Here is a 25,456-nt window from a genome sequence, read left to right on the forward strand (position 1 = left end):
CTATGGTCGTTATTTAAATTAAACAAAAGGGGGAAATGTTAGAGTCTGTAAATAAGTCAAGATGGTGCCTGGCATTTTGCAGAGGGAGTGGTTTGTGAAGTAACGCCAGCAAGCCATTAAGTGTGGAGATTCCTTATTGGTTGACTGCTGTATCTAGTTTATGTTAATTAAGATAAGCTGTGTGGAATGTATATATACCCCTCCTGTCCTACAATACACTCCTGCTGTATCAATGTACACAAGTTGTTTGTCACCTCCCAGTTATTTTGCTGCAGCCGGACTGCGGCAGATAGTATTTTTAGGTTGTAAACAGGACACTCATAAAAGATTCTGCTTCCCAAATAATAGTGATTTACAAATTCCCTATTAGCCTGAGTACTGATGTTTTTAAACTGAAATTTGCCTAGAAAGTATCTTCATAAAGAATCCTTACAGATTCAAACATCTGACAATGAACATTCACATCAAATTAAGACAGGTTCTGAGGTTAAGTATGAAAGTGAGCATACACTCAAGTGTATTCTCTAAAGGATAAAAGTTAAATATTTAATTGGTTTGGGTGGGTATTTATTCTGATCCAGATAAGCTCTCCTTGCTACATTAAGATATTAGAAAAAATAAGTGACTTTTCAATGTAAGATTGGAAAGGATCTTAATTTCTTACTTATCAGAATGATTACACAGTTATAAAGTTCCCTGTGTAGTTAGCTCTAAAAAGGCTTTACAGGAGGTGAAGGGAAAATTCTATGTTCAGTGCTCCTCACCTTGGCTAACCAAGATTCTATTATCTGTATGAATCAATAGTATAGTGAGTAACAATGTTGATGGATAGATACCACCCAAGACTTCCTAATATATAGCATAGACATAAAACCTTCTGCTATTAATTATAAATTTGTCAAAAAGTTTATTTATGTCATTGCAACAGCATCAATACTGCAACATTAAAAAAATACCATTCCACCTAATACAGGTGAGAAGTTGCTAAAAGGTCTTTTTTACTTTATTTTTTTTCTTTTTTACCTAACAGTTATTCACTGTGCTCACCAAAATAGTTGAAGAATGTAGTGTTGACATATATCCTTATCTGGTCAAATGGTCATCAGTAAGAACAATATTGACTAAGGCCAAGGGTTAAGAGAGCTACTAAGAAAGTTAAAGCCTGTGTAGATTTGAGTCTCTACATCCTTCAAAAAAACTTTAAAAATGAATATAACATACTTTTAAAATATTGTTTTTTAAAATTTTTTAGGTGTAGATGGACACAACACAATGCCTTTATTTTTATGTGGTGCTGAGTATCGAACCCGGGTCCCGCCCATGCTAGGCAAGTACTCTACCACTGAGCCACAATCCCAACCCCTGAACCACAATCCCTGCCCCAAATGTAACATACTTAAAGAAAGCTTAGTGATTATTTATGACACTAAAATAAATGTTTAACCAGTGAATGTTCAAAAGCATATTCTAACTCAATTTATTTCCCACAACTTCATTTGAAAGACTAACTAGACAAAATGTCAGTGCATTATAGATGTAACGTATTTAAGATTTCACATGTATGAACTCAGAAAGACTGAATGATTTAGGGGTAAAAGCCTTGTGTTAATTAGCTTTCTGTTGCTTTGACAAAAAATCTAAGAAAAATAATTTAAAGGAAGTAAGATTATTTTGGCTTATTATTTTAAGATTATTTTTGGTTTCAAAGCTAGCTCCTAGCTTCATTGCTTTTGGGCCCATGGTGAGGTAGAGTATCCTGGTACAGAGGGCATGGTGTAAAAGAACCCTTCAGCCCTTCACCTAGGAAGCAGGAAGAGAGGTTGTGTATTATAAAAGGTAGGGAGCTGGACATGGTATCACACACATATAATCTGAGACACTCAGGAGGCTGAGGCAAGAGGATTATAAGTTTGAAGCCAGCATAAGCAACTTAGAAACCTTGTCTCAAAATAAAAAATAAAAAGGGTTGGGAAATGTAGTTCAGTGATAGAGTGTCCCTGGATTCAATCCCCAGTACTGGCAAGGAAAAAAAAAAGAAGATCCAGGGTCAAGATATACTGTTCAAGGCTATGCCCCCAAGGACCCACTTCCTCCGACTAGGCCCCACCTCCCAAGGTTCCACCACCTCCCAGTAGTGCCACTAGCTGGGGACCAAGCCTTTAACACATGAACCTTTGGGGGACATTCCAGACTTAGACTATAATAGGCCTCCTCTGGTAAAAAACAACAACAACAACAAAAAAAACCCCAGCCTATTAATTAATGCATACTCATCCCAGCAATCATGTATATAGAATAATACAATAAAATTCCTATGCCTATAAAATATATAGCTTGTTCAAAGTGTTAGCATGTAATGCATTTGTATATTTCCATTTAAGGATGCTCATTAATTGCAAATGTGATAAGAAAGGGAGAGTATCACAGTTCTTTTGCCATTAAAAAAAAATGTCCTAAACTTTCTGCACAGTTATAGGGTTTGGAATAATAGAAAGGTTATGATTATCAGAAATGATTGTCATAATTTAGCAATATAAAAAGATATAACAGAATTGATAATTAGTTCTTGAGTTGGATTTTATTTTATTGTCACAACTTACATCCGTTATAAATATTTCTATTTATGAAATGTTAAGCTTTTAAAATAACAACTGTGCTAACTATAAAAAGAATAATAATTTAAAAAAATATTTAAAATGTTCTTGGGATTACAGAAAATGCGTCAATCAAGAGCACTGAATCAAGAGCTCACTCTTGTCAGTAATAAATAATGGAAATCTTGCCATACTCGGGATGTAGGGTGTCACTGACAAATGGGTAGCACTATGTCCAAGGTGGGAATTATTTGGTCAGGTTTTGATGCAGACAAAAAACCCAAAATGTTTATTTCATTGTTTAAATAATTTAAATTCTTCTTTAATGATAATCATCTTCTTCTTCTTCTTCTTCTTTTTTTTTTTTTTGTATCGGGGATTGAACTCAGGGGCATTCAACCACTGAGCCATATCCCCAGCCATATTTTGTATTTTATTTAGAGCCAGGGTCTCATTCAGTTTTTTAGAACCTTGCTTTTGATGAGGCTGGCTTTGAACCTGTGATCCTCTTGCCTCTGCCTCCCAAGACTCTAGGATTACAGGTATGCACCACTGTACTTAGTGATGATCTCTTAATCAGTGCCCTAAAAACTTTCATATGGTCCACAGGGGACAAATATTTTCTTACTATTGTTTTCTGTGATTTTGAACCACAGAATCCAGTATTTTAAAATTAATTCCTAACTTTTCCACCATAGATTGGTCCTATGTCAGGATATTACTGTGGCTATTAAAAAAAAGAAAGATCCATTTCGGAAATTTTCATCTTAGAAGGAATAGGAAATTTTGATGCTATTCTTTTTTAGATAAATTTCCATTTTTAAAAAGATTTAACTGCAATATTTTTTTCATTGCCTATGTTATGAATCCTAAATTAATGCTATTAATATAGACTATGGCACATCAAAATTGACACTGAATAAACAGATTGTTAAATACATGTACCAAATAAGAGATGAATATTGAAAATGTGAAAAACTAATGAAGTGCCTAAATAGAATAGAGAAATTAAGAGTTGTATTTAAATACTACCTTGTTTTAGCCACAGATACATTCTATAAAGCTATGTGTAATACCTTTAAAAATCGTATTGAAAAATTAATTGCTCCTTACTTTTCTAGCTAAACATGAATTATGTTCTATCAAAATTGCTTGAAGTGAGATATATTCATATGCTTTAGTTTTTATATACAATTATGTAATGGTATACACATAGAAGAAAGTATGATATAGAAAGACAAGTCTGTTTGGTTATGATATAGGGCAATTAGGCCAAAAATTGTCCAATTTCTATGTGAATAAGTTAATTTTATTTAATTATATAACTATAAAAATAACCTTTCTATACAAGGGTGTTTAGTGTGTACTGTGATAAATCACACATGTGGAACTCACCATAGTGGGGGAAAAGAAGCACCTGAAAGCACATATACAGAAAGCTGATTGGTAATATAATATAATTTTTGGATATGAAGAACATAACCACAATTACTTACAGGTAATTATGATTATACTCATATACACATACACACACATGCACATGTCACAAACGTTTATAGAGTAGTCCCTCTTATCTGCAGTTTTGCTTTCCACAGTCTTAGTTTCTGCAGTCAACTGTGGACTGAAATATTAAATGGAAATTTCCAGAGATAAACATCAGAAGTTTTAAATTGTATGTTGCTTTGAGTAGCATGATAAAATCTTGTGTCATCCCACTCTGTCTGACCTGGGATGTGAATCATCCATTTTTTCATTGTATTTACACTGTATGCACTACCTGCCCATTAGTCACCTAGCAGGCATCTTTGGAATCAGATGAACTGTGAAGATATTGCAGTGATTGTGTTCAAATAATACTCATTAAAAAATAACACTCATTTTACTTGATAATAACCACAAAGCAAAGGAGGCACCAAGACATAAAACATGGAGGACAGATTAATTCTGGTAGTATGTAGCAATACTAAAAGGCCTACACTAGAAAAACATAGTATATAGGGTCCAATATTATCTGCAATTTCAGGCATTCACTGAGGGGTCTTGGACAAGAGACAGAACTAATATAGAGACACTTAATGAAATGTTCATAGTTGAAGAATACAGGGAGAAGTAATGATGTCATAAGATGCAGAAACAGAAGAATAAAATGAGGTGTACATATTTTAGAGACTTAATGAGGTTCATTGGACTAAAGAAATAAGAATAACTGAAAGACCAATAAAAAAAAAGAATGACTGAAAGAATAGTACAAGTGGCCACATTCATGAAAAAATAAAATATCTGTAGCAAATACCAATGCAGACCAATATTCCAGGAGATATCTGCAAGCAGACAGGGTCACTGAAGTGATGACCTTATTAGACTGAAGACAGACATCAGGGGGCAGTAATTTGTATAATAAAAATGCATTCTTTTACTAGAAAGATTAGAGTAATCATTCTCAATTCTTTGCTTCGATTTTATAAAGCTCAACCAGGAGTAAGTCAAAAAACAATGAAAAATGCTGCTTAAAAAAAATTTATAATGAAACACAGAGTACATGCCTGAATGACCTGAGTGGGTGGAATGTAATTATACTAGATCAAAATGCATACAGTATCTAGAGTCTATTAATGTGGACCAACAAATGGAACTGAGCCAAGGAATTCTAGCTTTTACTTTTGTAATTTAAAAGTCTTAGGGCTATGATCTTAGAATTCCCAAGAGGGGAGAAGGAATTCAGTTACTAAATCCCCAATATAGAAGCTTAGTGAAAGTTAGATTTTTTATATATATATATATATATATATATATATATATATATATATATTTTTTTTTTTTTTTTTTCTTTATAGTATCCTAAAATAGGCCTATACTGGGTGGACATTATTTCCATTTTACATTGGTTCAGCTTGTGAAAGGCACAGCAAGGTAAGGAATGTCTGATGGTAAAGCTTCTTCCAGTATACTTTGCTTCCTTTTTCCTTATTCACTGACAGCCCCTGAATAATCAGGTGGAATTAATTAACTCACCGCATGACTTGTGAATCACCTTGATAAGTACTTTCTACTGCTTGGAATCCCAAGTTTCTGAATTTCTCTAAAGGGCAGGGGATTTCTATTTAAGATAATTGCCCATTTTCAGGCAACTAACTAGAAGTCAGAAACAGGAACATGTGCTTCTGTGCTGTGGTCAGTATTTTAAAAGAAATAATTCACTGTTTCAAATTGAATTCGAGCAGCAAAGATTAAAGTTTCCTTGGCTAGAACTGCTAAAACTTTTTCAAAAAACAAAGAGCCTAGGTCAGAGATACTGAAGTCTTTGATCGTGTAATCATAAACAAGAAAACTTAGCATTTATGATATAAGATAAAGCTCCCAAGAGAGCAGAATGATTTCTTTGGAAAATTATAGTTTTTCCATCATTAACTAAGAATTACAGAGTGATGCCAGAATATTTTAATCTTACAGTAGTTGTTATCACATAAAATATGAAGTTGTGATTTATTCATGTCACACATTTTACCAGTAAAGAAGATGAATCATAAATGGTAATCTTGCAAATATTATCTGCAATTTTTTTATGCCAGGTATGCCTTTCCCAAGAAATCAAAGGAAAGCTATTTATATCAATGGGGCTTGCTCCTTAAAAGCCTTGATTGCAAACAGGAGCTAAAATGAAAAGATATACTAAAGGACAGATCAGAGACAATAGAAAATTAGTTCATAGCCAAAATGGACTAAACAAACAAATGAACAAAAACCAATTTACACACATATACCACCTTTAGGTATTTGCTTCAAAAGAATAATTTTCATACTGATTTGTGAAGCAGTATAGCATACTGAAATGAGCATCAGACTTGGAGTTAATAATCCTGGATTCTAGATGTTTTAATCATAACTTTTTTTCACTTTAAGAATCTTATCATAACTTTCCTCATCTTTAAACTAAGAGAGACCACTTGATTTCCAGGTTACCCTCTTACTATTATGGAATTCCTATATTTTGGAACTCCTTCACTGAGTTGTCTATGGCCTTCACAGCAATCACCTCCAACATTTCTCTACATGTTATAGCCTTAGTCTTCTGATCTTATTGTTGAATTTTTGGAGACATACAAAAAAATCATTTTAGAGATGTCATAGCTCCAAACTGGCTCAAAGATTCAGTGGTTCCCAACTTGCCTTACAAAAACATAGAATTTCCTTGAAGGGCTTCTTTAATTATACCACCAATAATTGCAAAGGCAAAAAAAAAAAAATATTTGAGAGTTCAGAGAACTGGAAGGTCTTTCAGTCCCCTCAAAATACTTTTCCTATTCAGTGATTAAGGGATGAAATGAAATAGTTTAGAGGTGCATCTAGCTAAAATCAAAATTAACTTTGAAGTTTTGCTCATTAAAATGCAAATGTACAGGGTACATATAACATTTTAAAGTGCAGTGAGAATAAGTATCTAATCCCCTTTCTGTGGAGTTCTGTTCCATTAAGTAAGAGAATAACAAGCCATATTTCACACATAACAATTGAACTTTAAGTGATTCACACTTGGGGCTGCTTTTTTTTTAATGCCCTTGTTATTTATTAGGGCATTCATGATAGACAGTTAACAAATATGTCAGTCGGTTCTATTATAGAACATACGAACAGGAGGGAAGTGAAGTCAAGCCAATTGAGAAAAGACGGAAGTGGACATAAGGAAAGTCTTCATGGAGAGGCTCCTTAAACTTTGATCTTAAAAGAATATATGGTAGTTAGGCAGAAAAGTAAGATAAAGTTTCAAGGAAAAGATAGTGTAAGTAAGGATGTAGAGGTAGAATAAGAGGATGTCAGATTTGGAGAGAAGCAAGTTCTGATGATAAGAAAGTGAGGGAGGAAACTGAAAAAAATTAGAAAGATAGTACATTAGAAAGCACCTTATATGACGAATCAAGGAGTTTGGTTTATTTTGAGGTTATGGTCATCTTCACTATACCAAAATACTATAGATAGACAGCATTAATAACAAATTTGCCATTTGAACAGATTACCTTTGCATGAAATTGGATAATGGGTTGGGATGTTGTTAATTGGAGGGAGCTTGTTACAATAATCCAGGAAGCTAATAATGAAGACTTAAACTAAAACAATAGCAGTGGAGATAGAGAAGAAGGAATAGATTTAAGAAGCAAGTTTCATTGAGGTACAGAAAATAAGTTTAGTATTTGTCATATTAAATTTATTATTAGCAGATATAGATATGATAAATGAGTTTGGAACTCAGGCAAGGTCTAGACAATAACATAGATTTCAAAATCACTTTATAGGTTGTATCTGAAACCACTGGCATGTATGAGATCTTGTAAGGAAATGTACAAGATGTAAAAAGAGACAAAGAAAAAACTCTAAAGAAGCTAAATGAAGGAATTGACACAAGGTGTCAAGCCTGCAAAAGAGCCAATAAAAGAGACAAAGTATCACATTGTTTACTTATCTCTTTTCTGTACTAGCCTCTAAGATCCATGGGGCAAACATTTTATTTTTAATTCATCTTTGTACACACAGGAATTAATAAATAAAATACCCATCTTAGTAGATGCACAATCAACATTTGTTGAACAGAATGAGTTATGTTTTTATATATTATGCTGTTTTCTAAACACCTAAAATGCCTACAAGTTCTCATTATAATACACTTGCATTAAAATTTGAGTTTGATCCAACTCCAAGGTTGAATACAAATCTCATTATTATTATTTTTTTATATTTATTTTTAGTTGTAGTTGGACTCAATATCTTTATTTTATTTTTATGTGGTGCTGAGGATCAAACCCAGGGCCTCACATGTGCTAAGCGAGTGCTCTATTGCTGAGCCACAACCTCAGCCCATAAATCTCATTATATTTTATCATTATTGGGGAAACACTTGATAAAGAGGTTAACCATCCATGAACAATTTTCTTACTTATGAATGACAACTGTTCTGATGAACAAACGAAGGGGAAACAAACACATGAAAGGAAAAGAGAATGTTATCTGACAGTATTTTTCTCCTGAGGGAAAAATGAAATGGCCATTTTTAAATCTCTTTTTCCTTTAAAATCTCTTTCTCTAGTTAAACATGACTTAAAATACAGCTTCCTTCTTCTTTCCTTTCTTCCCTTCCTTCCTTCCCTCTCTCTTTTTGTATCATTCTGTCTCTCTCCTCTTTTTTTTCCCCCTTTGCAGTTCTGAAGATAGAACCCAGGGCCTTATACATGCTTGGCAAACATTTTAATTTTTTTGGCAGTTTGAAAATTATATTTCATTAACTTAAAAGGTGAACAAAACATGTATTTAAAATCTTATTAAACTTTTATCTGACATACATAGAGGACAAACAGGATTTCAAATGACTTATGAGACAGTCCACTGCCATTTAAAAATATTCTTTTTTCCACAAAACCTCTTAATTGAAAGACAAAACAAAACCACCAAAGCAACAAATACCTTGTCTTTTATACTGTACAAATGCTAGATGCAAACTTCTGATTTATTTATTTCATTGTCAACTCTGATGATGAAGATGGGAGGCATAAATGTTCCCAGTGCAGTCAAATGATGAAAACAAAAAGCGGTTTCCCTAGATACAAAGAAGTTTTCTTCATTCATGTCTCTTACAGTAGGATCACATACTTGATGCTCATACCAGACCACTTCTTCTTCTTTCCTCTTTTTTACTTCCCTCTCCTTGCTGAAGACTTGGGTCACCACTTCCTGTTTTTTGTGTCCTTGTTTTTAGCTTAAGTATCATTTCTGCTGCATACAACATTACTGATTTACGTGAAGGGAACTGTACAAGACAGAGGCTTGGCAAGCATTTTACTACTGAATTATACCCAAGCACATTTTTATTTTTGAGACAGGGTCTTGTTAGGTTACCCATGTTGGCCTTGATTTTGTTCCTCTTGAGTAGCTGGTATTGCAGAAGTGAACCACTGCACCTAGCCCATTTGCTTTTTCCAAGGACCGACATTAAAGGAAACTCTTTTGAAATTTCAAGACATCAGGGATGGTTAATTTATTTTTATGATAGGCAAAACATTATTAATTTATTTTATAACTTAATTTTATATTTATATTGTCTTAGTTTAGACTGATATCAATAAATAGCTTAATATTCTAATTTAATAATAAAGAAAATCATTTCATTAAAGTTGATTTCTGAAATAACATAGTTAATTCCTGAAAATTTCCTTACACCAGTGAGTTTTCTAATCTTTATTTTTGTTAATGAGGAATTAAAAAAAAAAGTTGAAGCCTAATTATCTATATATCTATCTACCTATTAAAAGAATGTGAGTATGGGGCTGGGGTTGTGGCTCAGCGGTAGTGCACTTGCCTGGCATGTGTGAGGGACTGGGTTTGATTCTCAGAATCACATAAAAATAAATAAAATAAAAGGCCTATCAACAACTAAAACAATATTTAAAAAAGAATATGAGTAAATTATGGAGAATGAATGGAAACTGTATAAAAACTCTTTTTGTCAAAATAGAGTCAGGACTAGAGAGCTAAATCTGGCATCTAATATTTCACTAAATTTTAGGTCTTTTCATATAATTTGTTAGTTTAGCTAGGATAATTTTAAAGTATTTTAATGCTGAAAGAAGTGCATTATCACGTAGTTAAAAAGAAGACTGTAATTGACACTTGAAGCCTATCCCTTTTCTGCTTTTCTTAGAGTTTCCTTGCAGAAAAATTAAAGTGTTTGTACAGATGCTCTCTAATGTTCATTGCAGTTTGAATATTTTATGACTGAATAAAGTCCTTTACTTATAAGATTTACTTAATTCTTTTGTGTTGTTTTTGCATGACAAACTAGTAAGAAACAATATTTTATTCATATTGCATTAAGCAACTTTTTAGCGGGGAAGGAACTACATGTTATTGGCAGTAAGTTCTTAGGAGCTTTGGCTACTGGGATTACATGTTTAAATACAACTCCAATGGTAAATTATTAGAAAGGAAGTTGTTGATTAAAAATTGAAAACACTGGAGAAAACTATTATGATAGTTTGGATGTTGACTGTTCCCCCAAAGGACCATGTATGAAAGGCTTAGTCTCCAGCTGGGAGGTGCTGTGGACTTTTTAGAAAGAGGAAGCTTGTAGGAAGGAGTTCCTTAGGTAAATGGAAATACGCTCTTGAAGGGCACTGTGGGGCTGCAGTCCCTTCCTCTTCCTTCTTTTTTGTTTGCTGACTTACTGTTTGTTCTGCTATGTGCTCTCACCATGATGTGCTGCCGTAATAGAGACTCAAAGTCATACGGCTGGAACCTCCAAAACAAGAGTTAAAATAAGCTTTTTCTCTTTATGAGCTAATTGCCTCAGGCATTTTGTTATCATGATGGAAATATGACTAATACAAATTACCTTTCCATTATCTTTCTATAAACTGTTCTCAATATGCTACTAGTAAAACAGCAACAAATAAGATAGATGAAGCAGGGAACTGAGATTAGACTGATTACTTAGTGATTTATGAATAGTGTATTTTTTCATAGGTTACATTAAAATATACATGCTCTTAACTTAAAATGGGGTTATGTTCTGATAAACCCATTGTACATTGAAAATATTAGTAAGTCAAAAAATGCATTTAGTACACCAGCCTACTGAACATCATAGCTTAGAAACACAGTACTGTTTATCCTGGTAACCACATAGCTGACAAGGAGCTGCAGACTGCTGCTGCTGCTGCTGCTCATTATCGCAAGATACTATCATACCACATACTGCTATCCCAGGAAAAGATCCAAGTATAAGATTCAAAGTATGGTTTTACTGAATGTATATTGCTTTTGCACATAATAAAGTTGATAAACTGAAAGTCAAATCGTTGTCAGGGACTATCTGTGTTTTCTAAAACATGATTTTAAGACACATTAGCTTTTTTGAGATAATCATGTTTATCTGTTTTATTTTTTCTGTTTATTAGTTTATCAGTTTTTTCAAGAAAATCTAATATGTATTATAATCATGTTTATCTGTATTAGAAAATACAGACAGAAAATGGGCTAAGGAACTGAACAGAGAATTCAAAGAAGAATACAATCAAGCAACAAATGTATTTAAAAATGTTCAACATCTCTAGCAATTAGAGAAATGCAAATCAAAACTACTCTAAGATTTCATCTTTCATCTCACTTCAGTTAGATGGCAATTATCAAGAATACAAGCAACAGTAACTGTTGGCAAGGATGTGGGGAAAATGGTACACTCATACACTGTTCATGGGATTGCAAATTGGTGCAAAAAAAAAAGCAGCATGGAGATTCTTTGGAAAACGTGGGATGGAACCACCATGTGACTAGCTATCCCACTCCATGGTCTATAGACAAAGAACTTAAAATCAGCATAATACAATGACACAGCCACATCAATGTTTATAGCAACTCAATTCACAATAGCTAAACTATGGAACCAACCTAGGTGCCCCTACAACAGAAGAATGGATAAAGAAAATGTGTTATATATATACAATGGAATATTACTCATCCTTAAAGAGATTGAAATCATGGCATTTGCTGGTAAATGGATGGAGCTGGAGAATATCATGCTAAGTGAAATAAACCAAACCCAAAGAACTAAAGGCCAAATGTTTTCTCTAATATGCGGATGCTAATTCACAATAAGTGAGGGAATGGTACTGGGAACAAAAAGAGGTACTTTGGATTATACAGATGGGAGTGAAAGGAGGGGAGAGGGTATGATGCTAGAAATGATAGAATGAATTGGGCATTATGACCCTAGGTGCATATGTGATTACACGACCAGTGTAATTCTACGTTATATACACCAGAAGAATGAGAAGTTACACTCCATTTAGGTATGATGTGTCAAAATGCATTCTACTGTCATGTATAACTAATTAGAGCAACAACAACAAAAAGACATTATTTATATCCCATTTCTGACAGAGAAATCATCAGACAGACTCAGAGTTAACTATTTTCCTCACTCAGCAATGATAGCTCTCTCTTTAGAGTACTGGTATTCTGAATCAGAAACACACCTGATATCTCCCCCAACACTTTTATTTTTTTGGTACCGGGGACTGAACTCAGGGGGCACTTGACAGCTGAGCCACATTCCCAGCCATATTTTGTATTTTATTTAGAGACAAAGTCTCACTGAGTTGCTTAGTGCCTTTCTTTTGCTGAGGCTGTCTTTGAACTCCTGTTTCAGCTTCCCAAGCCACTGGGATTACAGGCGTGCTCTACTGTGCCCGGTTCCCCCCATTTTTATGAAAAGCAACCTTTATGGTGTTATACTTTGTATAATGTTAAGGCTGACCCCATAGTAGAATAGAAATAAAAAACAAAAAGAATGATTATAATTGTGACAGTGATAAACAATCTTTCTCTTTCAGGGCAATTATACCTTCGTGTTTTATGAATCTTACGGAAAAAAAAAGAAGAAATAAAAGGGCAAATATGACAGTACCTCGGTAATTGATGATTTCTGTCCCAAGCACCGGAGTCATCTCCAGGACTGTGATAAAGGCTTTGTCCATAGATGTCAGAGGAAAAGGAGACATGCGGTGTCTTCTAGCCACCTTGGTGATATCAACAGCACTGTGACCTAAACAGGAAGATAATTAACTGAGAATATGATGCTGAAACACTGATCAAAAAGTGGAAATGACTTATAAATATCAGTAACTCCTAATTTCAAGTGTCCCCAAATGAATATTACCAGCAACTTTCTTTCCTTCTTCCAAAACACAGCTTGCTCTGTGTGAAAAGTTAGCATTGTTATATCATATACCCAAAGCTGGTGAAATTTAATGATACTGGCTAATGGTATTTTTGTCAAGAGACTGTAGTAAATAAACTCATTAATCTTCACAACCACATATGGTGAGGCACCATTCTTATCCTTACTTACAGATGAGGGAAGACAGGCTTTGAGAGGCTGTATACCTTTGTGTAAATCTCAGAACTAGTAACAGAAGAGCCAGGAGTCAAATGTAGGTGGTCTTGGCTTTAGAGTTCATGTGCTCTACCACTGTTCTCAACTTTGAATACTAAAGAAACTAGTTAGCAAAATTAAGTTTTAAAACATCAATTTTTAGGATATACAGGAAATTTTCTTTCCTATGTAAAAATGCGTGGAAAATATTATGTTTTTATCTTTCTACTCCCTATATGACCATTCTAGTCCCATGGCATTAATATCACCCATATACTAAAACAACCAATTTTTTTTACCTCCAATTCCAGCTTTTATCCTCAATTCTAGATTTGTATGTCAACCAATAGCTATGAGATGGTATATATTTTCAGACTTGGAATCACTTATCCAGCATGTACTTGAATGTGTATGTCAAACATAAAGAGCCCAAAATTAAATTCTCAATTCTCAACCCTCCTATTCTACCCATATGATATCTTATTCTTGAGCAATTAACATCTCAATCATCAACAGTAAATCCATTATTTCAGCTATTATGCCAAAACCTTGGAAACAACCTTGAATCTTCTCTTTTTGTCATAGCAATATTTGAAATATATTAGAACCTGATTATTGTCACTTCCACTGGTACTGCAATAGTTGGAACTATTGCTTATGTCCTGGAAAACTGAATAGCCTCCTAACTGGTCTCCTTGCTTCTATCCTTGTTCCACTTCAGTTTCTTCATAGAGTAATTTACAGTGATCCTTTTACATTTTACACTGGACTATGCAAATCTCTGCTTACAACTCTCCAAAGACTTTCTATTTCAATTACAGTAAAATCTTTGCTAGGTCCTATAAGGCCCAACTTATTATCACTTCCACTGTTCTTACCTCCTAATATTTCCTTCCTTGTTCACTGTGCTATAGCCATACCGGTTCCTTCCTTTACAATGATCCTACTAAATTTATCTCCCCACAGGGCCTTTATACTTGCTGTTTCCTCTCTTGAACCATCTATTCCAGATAGCATCATCCATCCCCCATTTCTTTCAGGTCTCTGCTCAGATTTCACCTCATCAAAGAGGTATCATCAGTATTATCAGAGAGGCATTTCTTGAATACCCTATATATAATACTGCCTACTATTAGTTCACTTTACCCCACTTAATTTTTTTCAAACACACACAGATGTTCATAACCATACAAAAATACATCAAATAATTATTTGTTGAATTAACAAAGGAATCATTTAATGACAAAAAGATTTCTTGGGGCACTATATCCTCATGCATAAAAAAATTGGCCTTACCCTTGGAAGCTTATAAATGTACAGACCAAATGGTAAAGAGAAAGGAGTAATACAAACACTATTGGTTGGCTGTCCTAATTGCTATTCACAGCCTCCTTTTTCTTCCCTAGCCACCCTGCAAGTTAGGAGTAGTGTTATGATATATGATATTTTGGCCATTTAAGATGCCCCTGGGGGCAATAATCTTATTACAAATAAAGAGATAAAGAAACAAAGCTTTAAAAGAAAACAGCTTTTTCCCTGCTACCTTCTTTCTACCTGTAACATGGCTGGATACTGGGAGCCATTTTTCAAGTATGAGAATGTAAGCTCACACAGTAATGGAAACAGGAGGACAAAAAAACAGTCTGAGTCTCTGATGAAAAAGATGAGTTGCTAGGCAAGCCTGTGGACTCCCTGCCTCTAAACTTTTGATGTGGGAGATAAATAAGCTTTTAATGCTTTAAGCCACTTTATAATGATTACACATATCCTTCAGAAGATCGTCATTGCATCTTATTAAATTTAGCACTTTACTCCAACCCCAGCAGCTGCTCCAGAAATGCTCATTGAATTGGCTTAAAGGCACTACCCCAAAGAGTTTCTATGATTAATAACAATATCATAAGTCACCCCCAAAAGACACAGAAAATTACTTATACTCTCAGTATGACATTTATTTTCATGGATAATCAAGATCACAAGAATTCAAAGCTTGTAGGATTTTATAGATTATTTTGTGGTAAATATGAATAATGTTTTCTATTCAGAATAGTGGGTAAACATTTAAAAAAGACTTATGTATGATTTGTCACATATAATTGAAATGTAAATTTACTTATAACTCACTTTTTTTGAGGTCTGAGACTAGTCAATCAAATATACAAACACACTGTCCCAACCAGTGTAATTGAAAAGAATGATAGAGATAGCTGCTTCTGCTTTCTATTCAGCTATATAGGTCTCAGATATCTTTCTATGATATGCTGCACTTAATGGTGCAAATTTTATGTAATCTTATAAAAAACTGTCCTTAAAAATGTTTAGTTTCTGAGAAGAAAACTATATTTTTAATTGTATAGTTTATCTGTTGAATATGCTTTGTAATGGTATAAAAATAATTTTTTAAAGATCAGACAAATATATATCAAGTGTATTTTATATGAACTAGGTCCAGCAGAAAAGAAAGACATGCAAATGAATAAATAATAAGAGCAAAAGGTTTGTAAACTACATGATGGTCCTTTAACTGTAGAGATTGGTAGCTACTATTTTCTTGTTTGTGAATTGCAGCATGAGTAGGTACTAGCCAGGAAATATCACTTTCATTTCTAAAATACTTTTGTACCTTGTTTATAATTCTTCTGGCACTTACCATGTACCATATTATGCTATATATATTTAAATATCTGCCTCACCTCTGTTAGATTATGAACTTGAAGGCAGAGCCTATAAGCATATTAATCTTTTTTTTTAAAGCATATTAATCTTTGTGTCTGTTGCCACTTTTAGAACAGTGCCTCCCTCATGCTTATGAAAGCAGATCTTTTAAACAGAAAGTCCAAAGTTGGGAAGAAAAAAGCAAAGTGGTGCTTCCTGCTTTGTCCTTTTACTTCTCTAAGCCATGAATATTTATAAACTGTGTCACAAAGTGACTACCTTATTGGGTAAATAATTCATACATTTAAAAATAGGATAAACATTTAATTTTAAATTGAAATTAAACTTAATTTTAACTAATATATAAAACAAAATTATACACATTAATGGGATACCATGAGAAGTTTCAACACATGTATATACATTGTGTAATGTTTAAGTCAGGCTGAACATATATGTCTCCTCAAACACTTATTAATTTTTTATGATGAAAATATTCAGAATCCTTTCAAGAAAATAATAACTACCAATCTCTGCAGTTAAAGGACCATCAGGTAAGTACTCCACTGTGTATATGTATCACATTTTCTTTTTCTTTTATAATATTTTTTACCTTAGTTGTTGACAGATCTTTATTTTGTTTATTAATATATGGTGCTGAGAATCGAACCCAGTGCCTCACACATGCAAGGCAAGTGCGCTACTGCTGAGCCATAGTCCCAGCCCTGTATCACATTTTCTTTATCTATTTATCAGTGGATGGATACTTCAGTTGTTTCCATTTCTTGACTATTGTGACTGGTGCTGCAATGAACATGGGAGTGAGGGCAAAATGTCTCTTGGACAGAGTGATTTCACTTCCTTTGGAAACATACTCAGTAATACCTTGCTAGATCGTATGTTAGTTATATTTTTAATTTTTTGAATGAAACTCTATAATGTTTTCTACAAATGGATGTACTAATTTTTATGCCCACCAATAGAGTGCAACAGTTCCCTCTCTCCACTACATCAGCACCATTGTTATTGTAAGTCTTTTTGATAATAACCATTCTTACTGGGATGAGGGGATATGGTGATACATGGCTTTGATTTGCATTTCCATGATGACTAGTAAGGCTAAACATTTTTTCACACACCTTTTTGCCATGTTTATCTGCTTTCGAGAAATGTCTATTTAGGACTACTGCCCATTTTTTCATTCAGCTATTTGGGAGTTTTAGTGCTTCTGAGTTTTTGGAGTTTTTTTAGTTAAAGAATTAAAAATAGTATATATTTAAGACATATGATATGTTGTTTTGAAATTTTTATACATTGTAGAATGGCTATTTGGAAGTCAATGGGTCCTTGTTGATAGTATTTGCAAGTTAGCCCAGGGATCTTCTAAATATATAATAAGTTAACCGCAAGGAATGTCTCAAAGAGGATAATTTTAATTTTATGGCACATTAGCAGGTAGAGGTGTGTGTCCGCACATGTGTGTGTGCATATATATATATTTTCAACAAAAACTTATTGAGTACATTTCATGTGACAGGCTTCTTCTGACTCATGATCTGTACCAAATCACATAGTATTAAGAACAGTCATCTACTTCATCAATAAAGAAAAGTTAACTTGGTCCCATAAATGTGAGGAAAACTATGTTTGTGATTTTTTCCATTTGAGAATAAAATGAATGAAATAGATAAGCTAAAGGAATGGCTAATGTATCTTTACCATACCCAGTTCTCTTAGATCCTTCACCAAATGGAGGAGGATTATATATCCATTTAAAAAGAACCCATTTAGGGACTGGGGATTAACTCAGTGGTAGAGTGCTTACCTATCAAGAACAAGATTCCAAGTTCAATCTTTAGGGAAAAAAAATAACTAAAGATTGTAGCCAAAAAGTTTGAAAACTATTGGTTCAGTGCTCCATTTTCAAATCAAAAGTGGGTGAATAATGCTCCAGGAAATGTCCTAGGGAAACACAGAATGGAACTAGCAGCTGGAGCCCTAGGCTTAGAATGCATAGCATTCACATGTCTCAGGGTCTCTTACCAAGGGCTGGCAAAGGGTAAACCATTTTTTAGAAAGCATGTATTTCCAAAATAAATTTGGTAAGCAAATACTTGTATTTCCATTTTAAAAAGAAAAACAATTTAAACTATTTTTCTGATGTTGATATCAGTGATTTATAAGGAGCTTCAAAATGAAAGCTTCAAAAAACTTATCTATTACTTCTCTCATTTTGAAAGTTATAACCCTAAGACCCCTTTATTGTCTTGGGCCACAAGAAAACTCAATTGGTGGGAAAAAGGATAAAAAAAGTTCCCCTGCACATCGTAACCTTCTTCTTCATTTTGAATCTACCACAGAAGTCTAAGGAAAAGAGAAAAAACAAAAATGAGGGAGAAACCCATTCATTTTTGCTGCTTGAAGGCCATGTGAATTATAGCCTGATAGCCAGTGGTCCATAAAATTCATTTAGGCAAAAGTAGGAAAGGGGGGCTGTGGCTGAGGCTCAGTGGTAGAGCGCTTGCCTAGCATGTGCGAGGCGCTGTGTTCTATCCTCAGCACCACATAAAAATAAACAAATAAAATAAACATATTGTGTCCAACTACAACTAAAAAAAAATTTTAAAAAGTAGGAAAGGAAAGAATGAGACTTTTTTTAAATGTATGAATGCTGTAATGAAAGGAAGTTGGATTTTTATTAAAGAAAATAGTCTCCTATAAAGCAAAAACTGGTTTTTGGCCACAAATATATTCTGATAGCTACCTCACAAATGAATACCAGCTGTGAGAAAGAAAATCTGTGAGAGCATTGATTCCATTAAACTAATTCATACTACAAAATGGATGAAAACAAACATGTGAAAACACAAGCTACTGAAAAATTACAGTACTCAAGGAAATATTTGTTGTAATAAAAATTACTTGGTCATATATGATTGCTATTGACATTTGTAGGTTGTTTAACTAATATGGCAAAAAGAAAATACAAAGAACCTTAGGATGTGGGATCTTTTTGTGGGGTAGGGGGTAGAAATGAGGTAGACAGTCTAGAGAACCTTCCCTCTTATAGCTGTCTGAATTGAGTGACAGGTTGAATTATTATAACATTTAAATTGATAGAATTCATCTGCAATGGTTTAATTTTCTGAAGTAGGTTTACAGGATTAAAGCTCTTCTACAATAACTTAAGAAAAACAATAAAAAGCTATTCTTATAGATAGCCACAAATAGTTGCTAGAGTTTTCTGTAATAAGCTTAGTTTTCCGTAAGTAAAACTAAACTGGTCTTTTTTTTTTAAAATATATTTTGGGGTTCAATCCAGAGGTGGTGTTGATCATAGTTTTGTTCTAATCTTGTTAGGGAAAGAACCTGAAATGCTCCTGCAGTTTCCTATCTTTCATGTAACAGTTATAGTCACTGAAAAGGCTATGTAAGAACTTATGCAAAAAGAATTTAAGAACTTATGCAAAAAGAACATGAGTTTGCCAGGACTGCCATTATTAAGACACAGTTAAATACTAACAGTAATGTTTATGATATAAAAAGCCTTTATAGGGGCACCAAATACAAAGCAAAAAACTGTATTTTTCAGTGGAGAAACCTGGCATATGCAATCTTAGCCAAGTGATCAAAATTAATAAAACCAGTAATGGAACACATTAACATCATAGGTCCTCTGATATGATGCACTAAAAGGATATATCATCACATGTGAGGTATTCCTGACAAAATGCATAATGAATTGAATCATTAGGATGCATCAGAAAAATCTATATTAGAGGGACATTGTACAAATTGCACAATTGATCTATACTGCTCAAATATAATAAGATCATTAAAGATAAAGAAAAACTTCATGAATTGTTCTAGATTAAAGGAGCCTAAGGAGTCATGATAACTAAATGTAATATATAATTCTGGGTTGGACCCCAGATAAGAACAAAAGAATGTTTTTCCCTTTTGTTATATAGAACACTATTAGAAAAACTGGAAAATTTTAATGGAATAAGATTATATAATAATATTGTGACAGTGCTCATTTCTTAATTTTCATAATTTTACTAAGGTTATATAACAGAATGTCTTCTTATTTTCTTCCATTCACACTGTTTTTTTGAAGGAAATGCACAGTGAAGTAGGGTGAAGAAGTATCGTGTCTACATTTGACTCATAAGCAGTTTAGGAAAGAAATGATAAAGCAAATGTGGTTAAATGTCAAGATTAGAGGGAGTCTAATTCAAAGGTATATAGGAAGTCTTTGTTTTGTAACATTTGTGAATTTGAAATTATTTAAAAAACAATAAAAAAATCAAAGATATTTGCTTAAAAATACCTCCTTTATAAAGCAATGTATGCACTATAAATATTAAGATTTATTGAACACTGCATTAACTACATATCTCTTACTAATTGTACTTATTTATACACATCTGTTTTCTTAACTAGATTCTCAGCTCTTTAAGGAAGAAAAAGTATTTTAACTTCAAGATCCAAAGATGCTGTGTACTTAGTACAGCCTAGATTATAAAGATTGACATGGGAGATGGGCTGAAGAGATAAACAACACTATATACAACTTCAAACCTTATTCTTGTCAATAACTTCAGTGCACTCTGTACTAGAATTGTTCATTAAAAAAATTGCAAATGTTAGGTTGAAAACTAGATTTTTCTTTGCTTTTGTTAAACAGTCCTGAAAGAGTCAATTTAGGAGGCAGAAGAAAAAAGAGAATAAGATACGATAATAACTTTTCACTAAGATCGCAATCACGGAAATGAGAAATTAGCTTTGTTTAATGTTTGTATTTCCTAGTTTAAAAATTAAATGGTAAAACTGTAAGCAGCACTCGAAACAAATCCTTACAGATCATATTTGTGCTCAGGAAGTTTATAGAAAACAATAAGTCCAAAAGGAGAAAAAAGCAATAATTTCTCATGACTCAATGTGAATTGTCTTTAAGCTGTCTTCTTTTGCCTGTATTTTTAACTTACCACATATTAACTAAAATAAAAATATAATATTAAAAGTAAATAGAGCCTCATGCAGTGGTGCATGCCTGTTATCCCAGCAGCTTGGGAGGGTGAGGCAGGAGGACCACAAGTTCAAAGCCAGCCTCAGCAAAAGCAACTCAGCGAGACCTTGTCTCTAAATAAAATACAAAATGGGGCTGGGAATGTGGCTCAGTGGTGAGTGCCCCTGAGTTCAATCCCTGGTATCAAAAAAAAAAAAAAAAAAAAGATAAAGTAAATAGATAAAATTTGCTGAGACCACGGTAAAAAAAGATAATGTGAAAAAGAAGATGTTATTAAAATATATAACATAGATCTACTAAAATTACACACAAAAGGGATAAAATTTTATAAACTATAAATATAGGAGTGAAGTGCTAATATGCCCACAAAGGGAAGCAAAATATTTATGCCTGAGGTGGCTTTCAATGATTTATAGGAGTTTTTCATGACTGTCTTATAGGGCTGGGTGCTTTTAAGGACTGTGAACTCTTGAGGAAGAGGTCCAGATCAGGATCCCTAGGCTTTTGTCTTTACTAGAAGTACTAGCAATGCATAAACACATTAATAATTGTGGGTACTGGTTTTAGCCACCATAGTAAAAAGACCAGCTCTCAGCAAAATTCTCCCCTTTCCTGAACCCCTCATCAGATCTTTGTTGTCTTTGCTCCTTCTATAGGTAATAACTTTTTGCTGTGCTGTCATTTTGGCTCAGGAATATAAACCTCAGCAATTATGTATCATCTGATCTGGAAGACCTTGGTTCACTCTTATCTGCTGATTTCTGGTTTGGTACCCTTACTTTGGTCTGTGACTCCAGCTTGCTCTGTTATGCTACCAGGTTGCTGCTTCAAACCCTAAACAACCAAACTGCCAAAGATTTCTCATCCTCTAAAGAGGTTGTAAGTTATTCAGAGACATTAATATAAGTACAGGTTTTTGGAAATATTTTCATTGTGATGTCATTGATATTAAAATACAAAAATTGGAATTGTGTTTTCTTCAGTAGGCTATTGTTCCAAACATTCTCTAAACAGAAGTAGAGAAAAGTAATTTTCCTTTAGAAATTATAAGTTATTATATCACTAAAAGTAGAACCTGAAAAGTACATTTTAAAGCCCTTAACAAACATTAACTAATAGGTTTCCATAATGCCCTGGAAGATGGACCAAGAGAGGTTCAAAGGTATTTTTTTGAAGTTAAAGGTATTTAACTTTTTGCAGTTAAAGTATTTTATCAGCTCATAAAAGCTACATTTCTGTTACTCAACCTTAGTTGCCCTACATGATGGTGTTTCTCCTGTTACTTAGGTATAAGCACAAAAGGCTTCAACTTCTAGAACACCTATTCCAAATATTGACATCAATGACAGACTAATAAAAAAGCAAATTTCAGTAATATCTTTTCTAAGATATAAAAAATGGGAGAGAAGATGGCAGATTAGAGGAAGGATGCACTTCCCCGCAGTTCCTTAGCACCAGACTTACAAAGCGGGAAGAGTGTTCCTCTCAGAAAGGTCGGTAAATTAGGGAATTTACTGAAACTTAATACTGAACTGTAAAAGAAACCATAGAAACACAGAAGTTCAGAAACTTCTAACATAATATAAAAATTATTCATCAGAGACACTGCCATGTCAGCTGTATATAGTGGTGGGGAGAGGTGGCGGGGTTGGGACAGCATGGCAGATAAAAACTAAATAGATAAATAAATAATAAAATTGACTTGGAGGAACTTGTGGATTACAGAGGGAGGCTGATCTCAATGAGTATAGCTCTCTTAAAACTGATGGAGAAATAAAAACTTTCCATGACAAGGATAAACTTAAAGAATTCATGAATACCAAGTCAGCACTACAAAGAATACTCAAAGATAAACTGCACACAGAGGAATCCAAAAACAAGCCCCTGATCCCCAAATAAATGAAGTTGGTTACTAGAAGAGTAACCAACCAACTAATAAAAATCCAGACAGAATTAAAAATAGCAAACAAAACAAAATGGCACGAAACAACAAACATATTCATAATAACATGAAATGTAAATGGTCTTAATTCCCCAGTTGAAAGACATAGATTAGCAGAACAGATCGACATATGCTGTTTGCAAGAGACTCATCTCCTAGGCAAAGACACCCACAGGCTGAAGGTGGAAGGATGGAAAAAAATATTCCACATAAATGAGAATCTGAGAACAAGTGAGAGTAGGTATTCTCATACCTGACAAAGCATATTTGAAGCAAAAGTTAATCAGAAGAGGCTAAGAAGGTCACTATATCCTAGTTAAGGGAAAAATCCAACAATAAAATATTATGATAGTAAATTTATACCTCCCAATGGTCAGCGCACCCAATTACATAAAAATATACTTCTTAATATTAAATCTCAGATATACCCCAATACAATAATACTGGATGATTTCAACACATCATTTATCCCCAACAGACAGGTCATCCAAACAAAAATCAATGACAACATTTCCAATCTAAATACTACTACAAGTCAAATAGGCCAAATAGATATCTATAGAACACTTCACCAAAACAGCTGAATTTAACTTCTTCTCAGCAGCTCACGGAGCATTTTACAAAATATACCAGGTTCTAGGTCACTTAATAAGTGTTAGCAAACACAAAAAATTTGATATAATCCCTTGTACACTAACAGATCAAAGGGAATGAAACTAGAAATCAACAGCAAGAAAAATGATAGAAACTATATAAATACATGCAAATTGAATGACACTTTTCTTTTGGTCCTAGGGATTTAACACTAAGCTATATCCTCAGCCCTTTCTATAACTTCTTTTGAGATAGGGTCTCAACAAGTGCCTGAGGGCCTCTTTAAGTTACTGAGGGTGGCCTCAAATTTGTGATCCTTCTGTCTCAGTCTCCTGAGAGGGGAATTAGTGGCATGTGTCACTGTGACTAGCTGAACAATACTCTTTTAAATGAAGATAGGATCATAGAAGAAATGAGAGAAGAAATAAATAAATTCTTAGAAACAATTGAGAACAGAGATACAACATATCAAAATCTCTGGGACAATATGAAAGCAGTTCTAAGAGGTAAAGTTATAGCACTGGGTTACTACATTAAAGAAATAGATCCCAAATAAATAAGTTTATGTTCTACCTGAAGGCCTTAGAAAAGAAAAAACAAAGTCAGTAGAAAACAGGAGATAATTAAGACCATAGCCGAAATTAATAAAATTGAGAATAAAAAAATACAGAGGATCATTGAAATGAAGAGTTGGTTCTTCAAAAAGAGAAATAAGATTGATAAACCCATAGCCAAACTAACCAAAAGAAACAGAGAGAAGACCCAAATGAACAAAATTAGAGATGAAAAAGGAGATATTATCATAGACACTTCTGAAATCCAGAGTATCATTACAAAGCTTTATAGTCCAATAAACTGAAAACTCTAGAAGACATTGATCAATTTCTTCACACACATCATTTGCCCAAGTTGAACTGGGAAGATGCAGAAAACGCAAATAGACCAATATCATGTAGTGAAATTGAAACAGCAATTAAAAGCCTTAAAACAACAACAACAACAACGCCCAGAACCAGATGGATTCTCGGATAAGTTCTACTAAACCTTTAAAGAACTAACATGAATCTTTGTCAAAGCATCCAAAGAAATTGAAAGGGAGGGAACACATCAAAACACATTCTATGAAGCTAGTATAAACCTGATACCAAAACCAAAGATGCATCAAGGAATAAAAACTATAGAGCAATATCCTTGATAAAAAAGATGGAAAAATGCTTAAGAAAATATTCATAAACTGCATTCAAAATACACATGAAGAAGATAAGCCACCATTATTAAATGTATTTGAGCATAAGAATGAAAGGTTGACTCAACAGATGCAAATCAATAAATGTAACTTACCACTTAAATAGAAGTAAGGACAAGAATCATATGATCACTTCAATAGGTACAAAAAAGTCCCTCCACTAAAAACTAGTACCCATTCATATTTAAAATGCTGGAGAAGATAAGGATAGAAGGAACTTACCTCAATATTATATGACAAATCCAAAGTCAACATCATATTGAACAGGGAAAAACTGAATTTCCTCTAAACCCCAGAAAAAGACAAAGATGTCCACTTTGACCGCTTATATTCAATGGAGTTCTTGAAACAACCAAACAAGAGAAAGGATATAAATAGAAAAAGACAAACTATTTTTGGTTGCTGATGACATACTCCTCTATCTAGAAGACACCCCCCCCCCCAGCCAAATTTCACCAGAACACTTCTAGAGGTCACA

General features: G+C 33.6%; 1 protein-coding gene across 17 annotated transcripts in view; it reads right to left on the minus strand.

Annotated features, from left to right (window-relative positions):
* Gphn (gephyrin) overlaps nucleotides 1–25,456 on the minus strand; it is a 602,369-nt gene that overhangs the window by 106,026 nt on the left and 470,887 nt on the right. For all 17 annotated transcript variants that reach the window (XM_058584564.1, XM_058584567.1, XM_058584570.1 and 14 more), the window contains one exon: nucleotides 13,042–13,179. In XM_058584564.1, coding sequence (XP_058440547.1) covers nucleotides 13,042–13,179 — 138 coding nt within the window. The remainder of the gene's footprint in view (nucleotides 1–13,041; nucleotides 13,180–25,456) is intronic.

This window comes from Marmota monax, unplaced genomic scaffold (assembly GCF_021218885.2).
Source record: "Marmota monax isolate L192 unplaced genomic scaffold, Marmota_monax_Labrador192_F-V1.1 WCK01_AAM20220418_F8-fsc00001, whole genome shotgun sequence".
NCBI classification, from domain to species: domain Eukaryota; kingdom Metazoa; phylum Chordata; class Mammalia; order Rodentia; family Sciuridae; genus Marmota; species Marmota monax.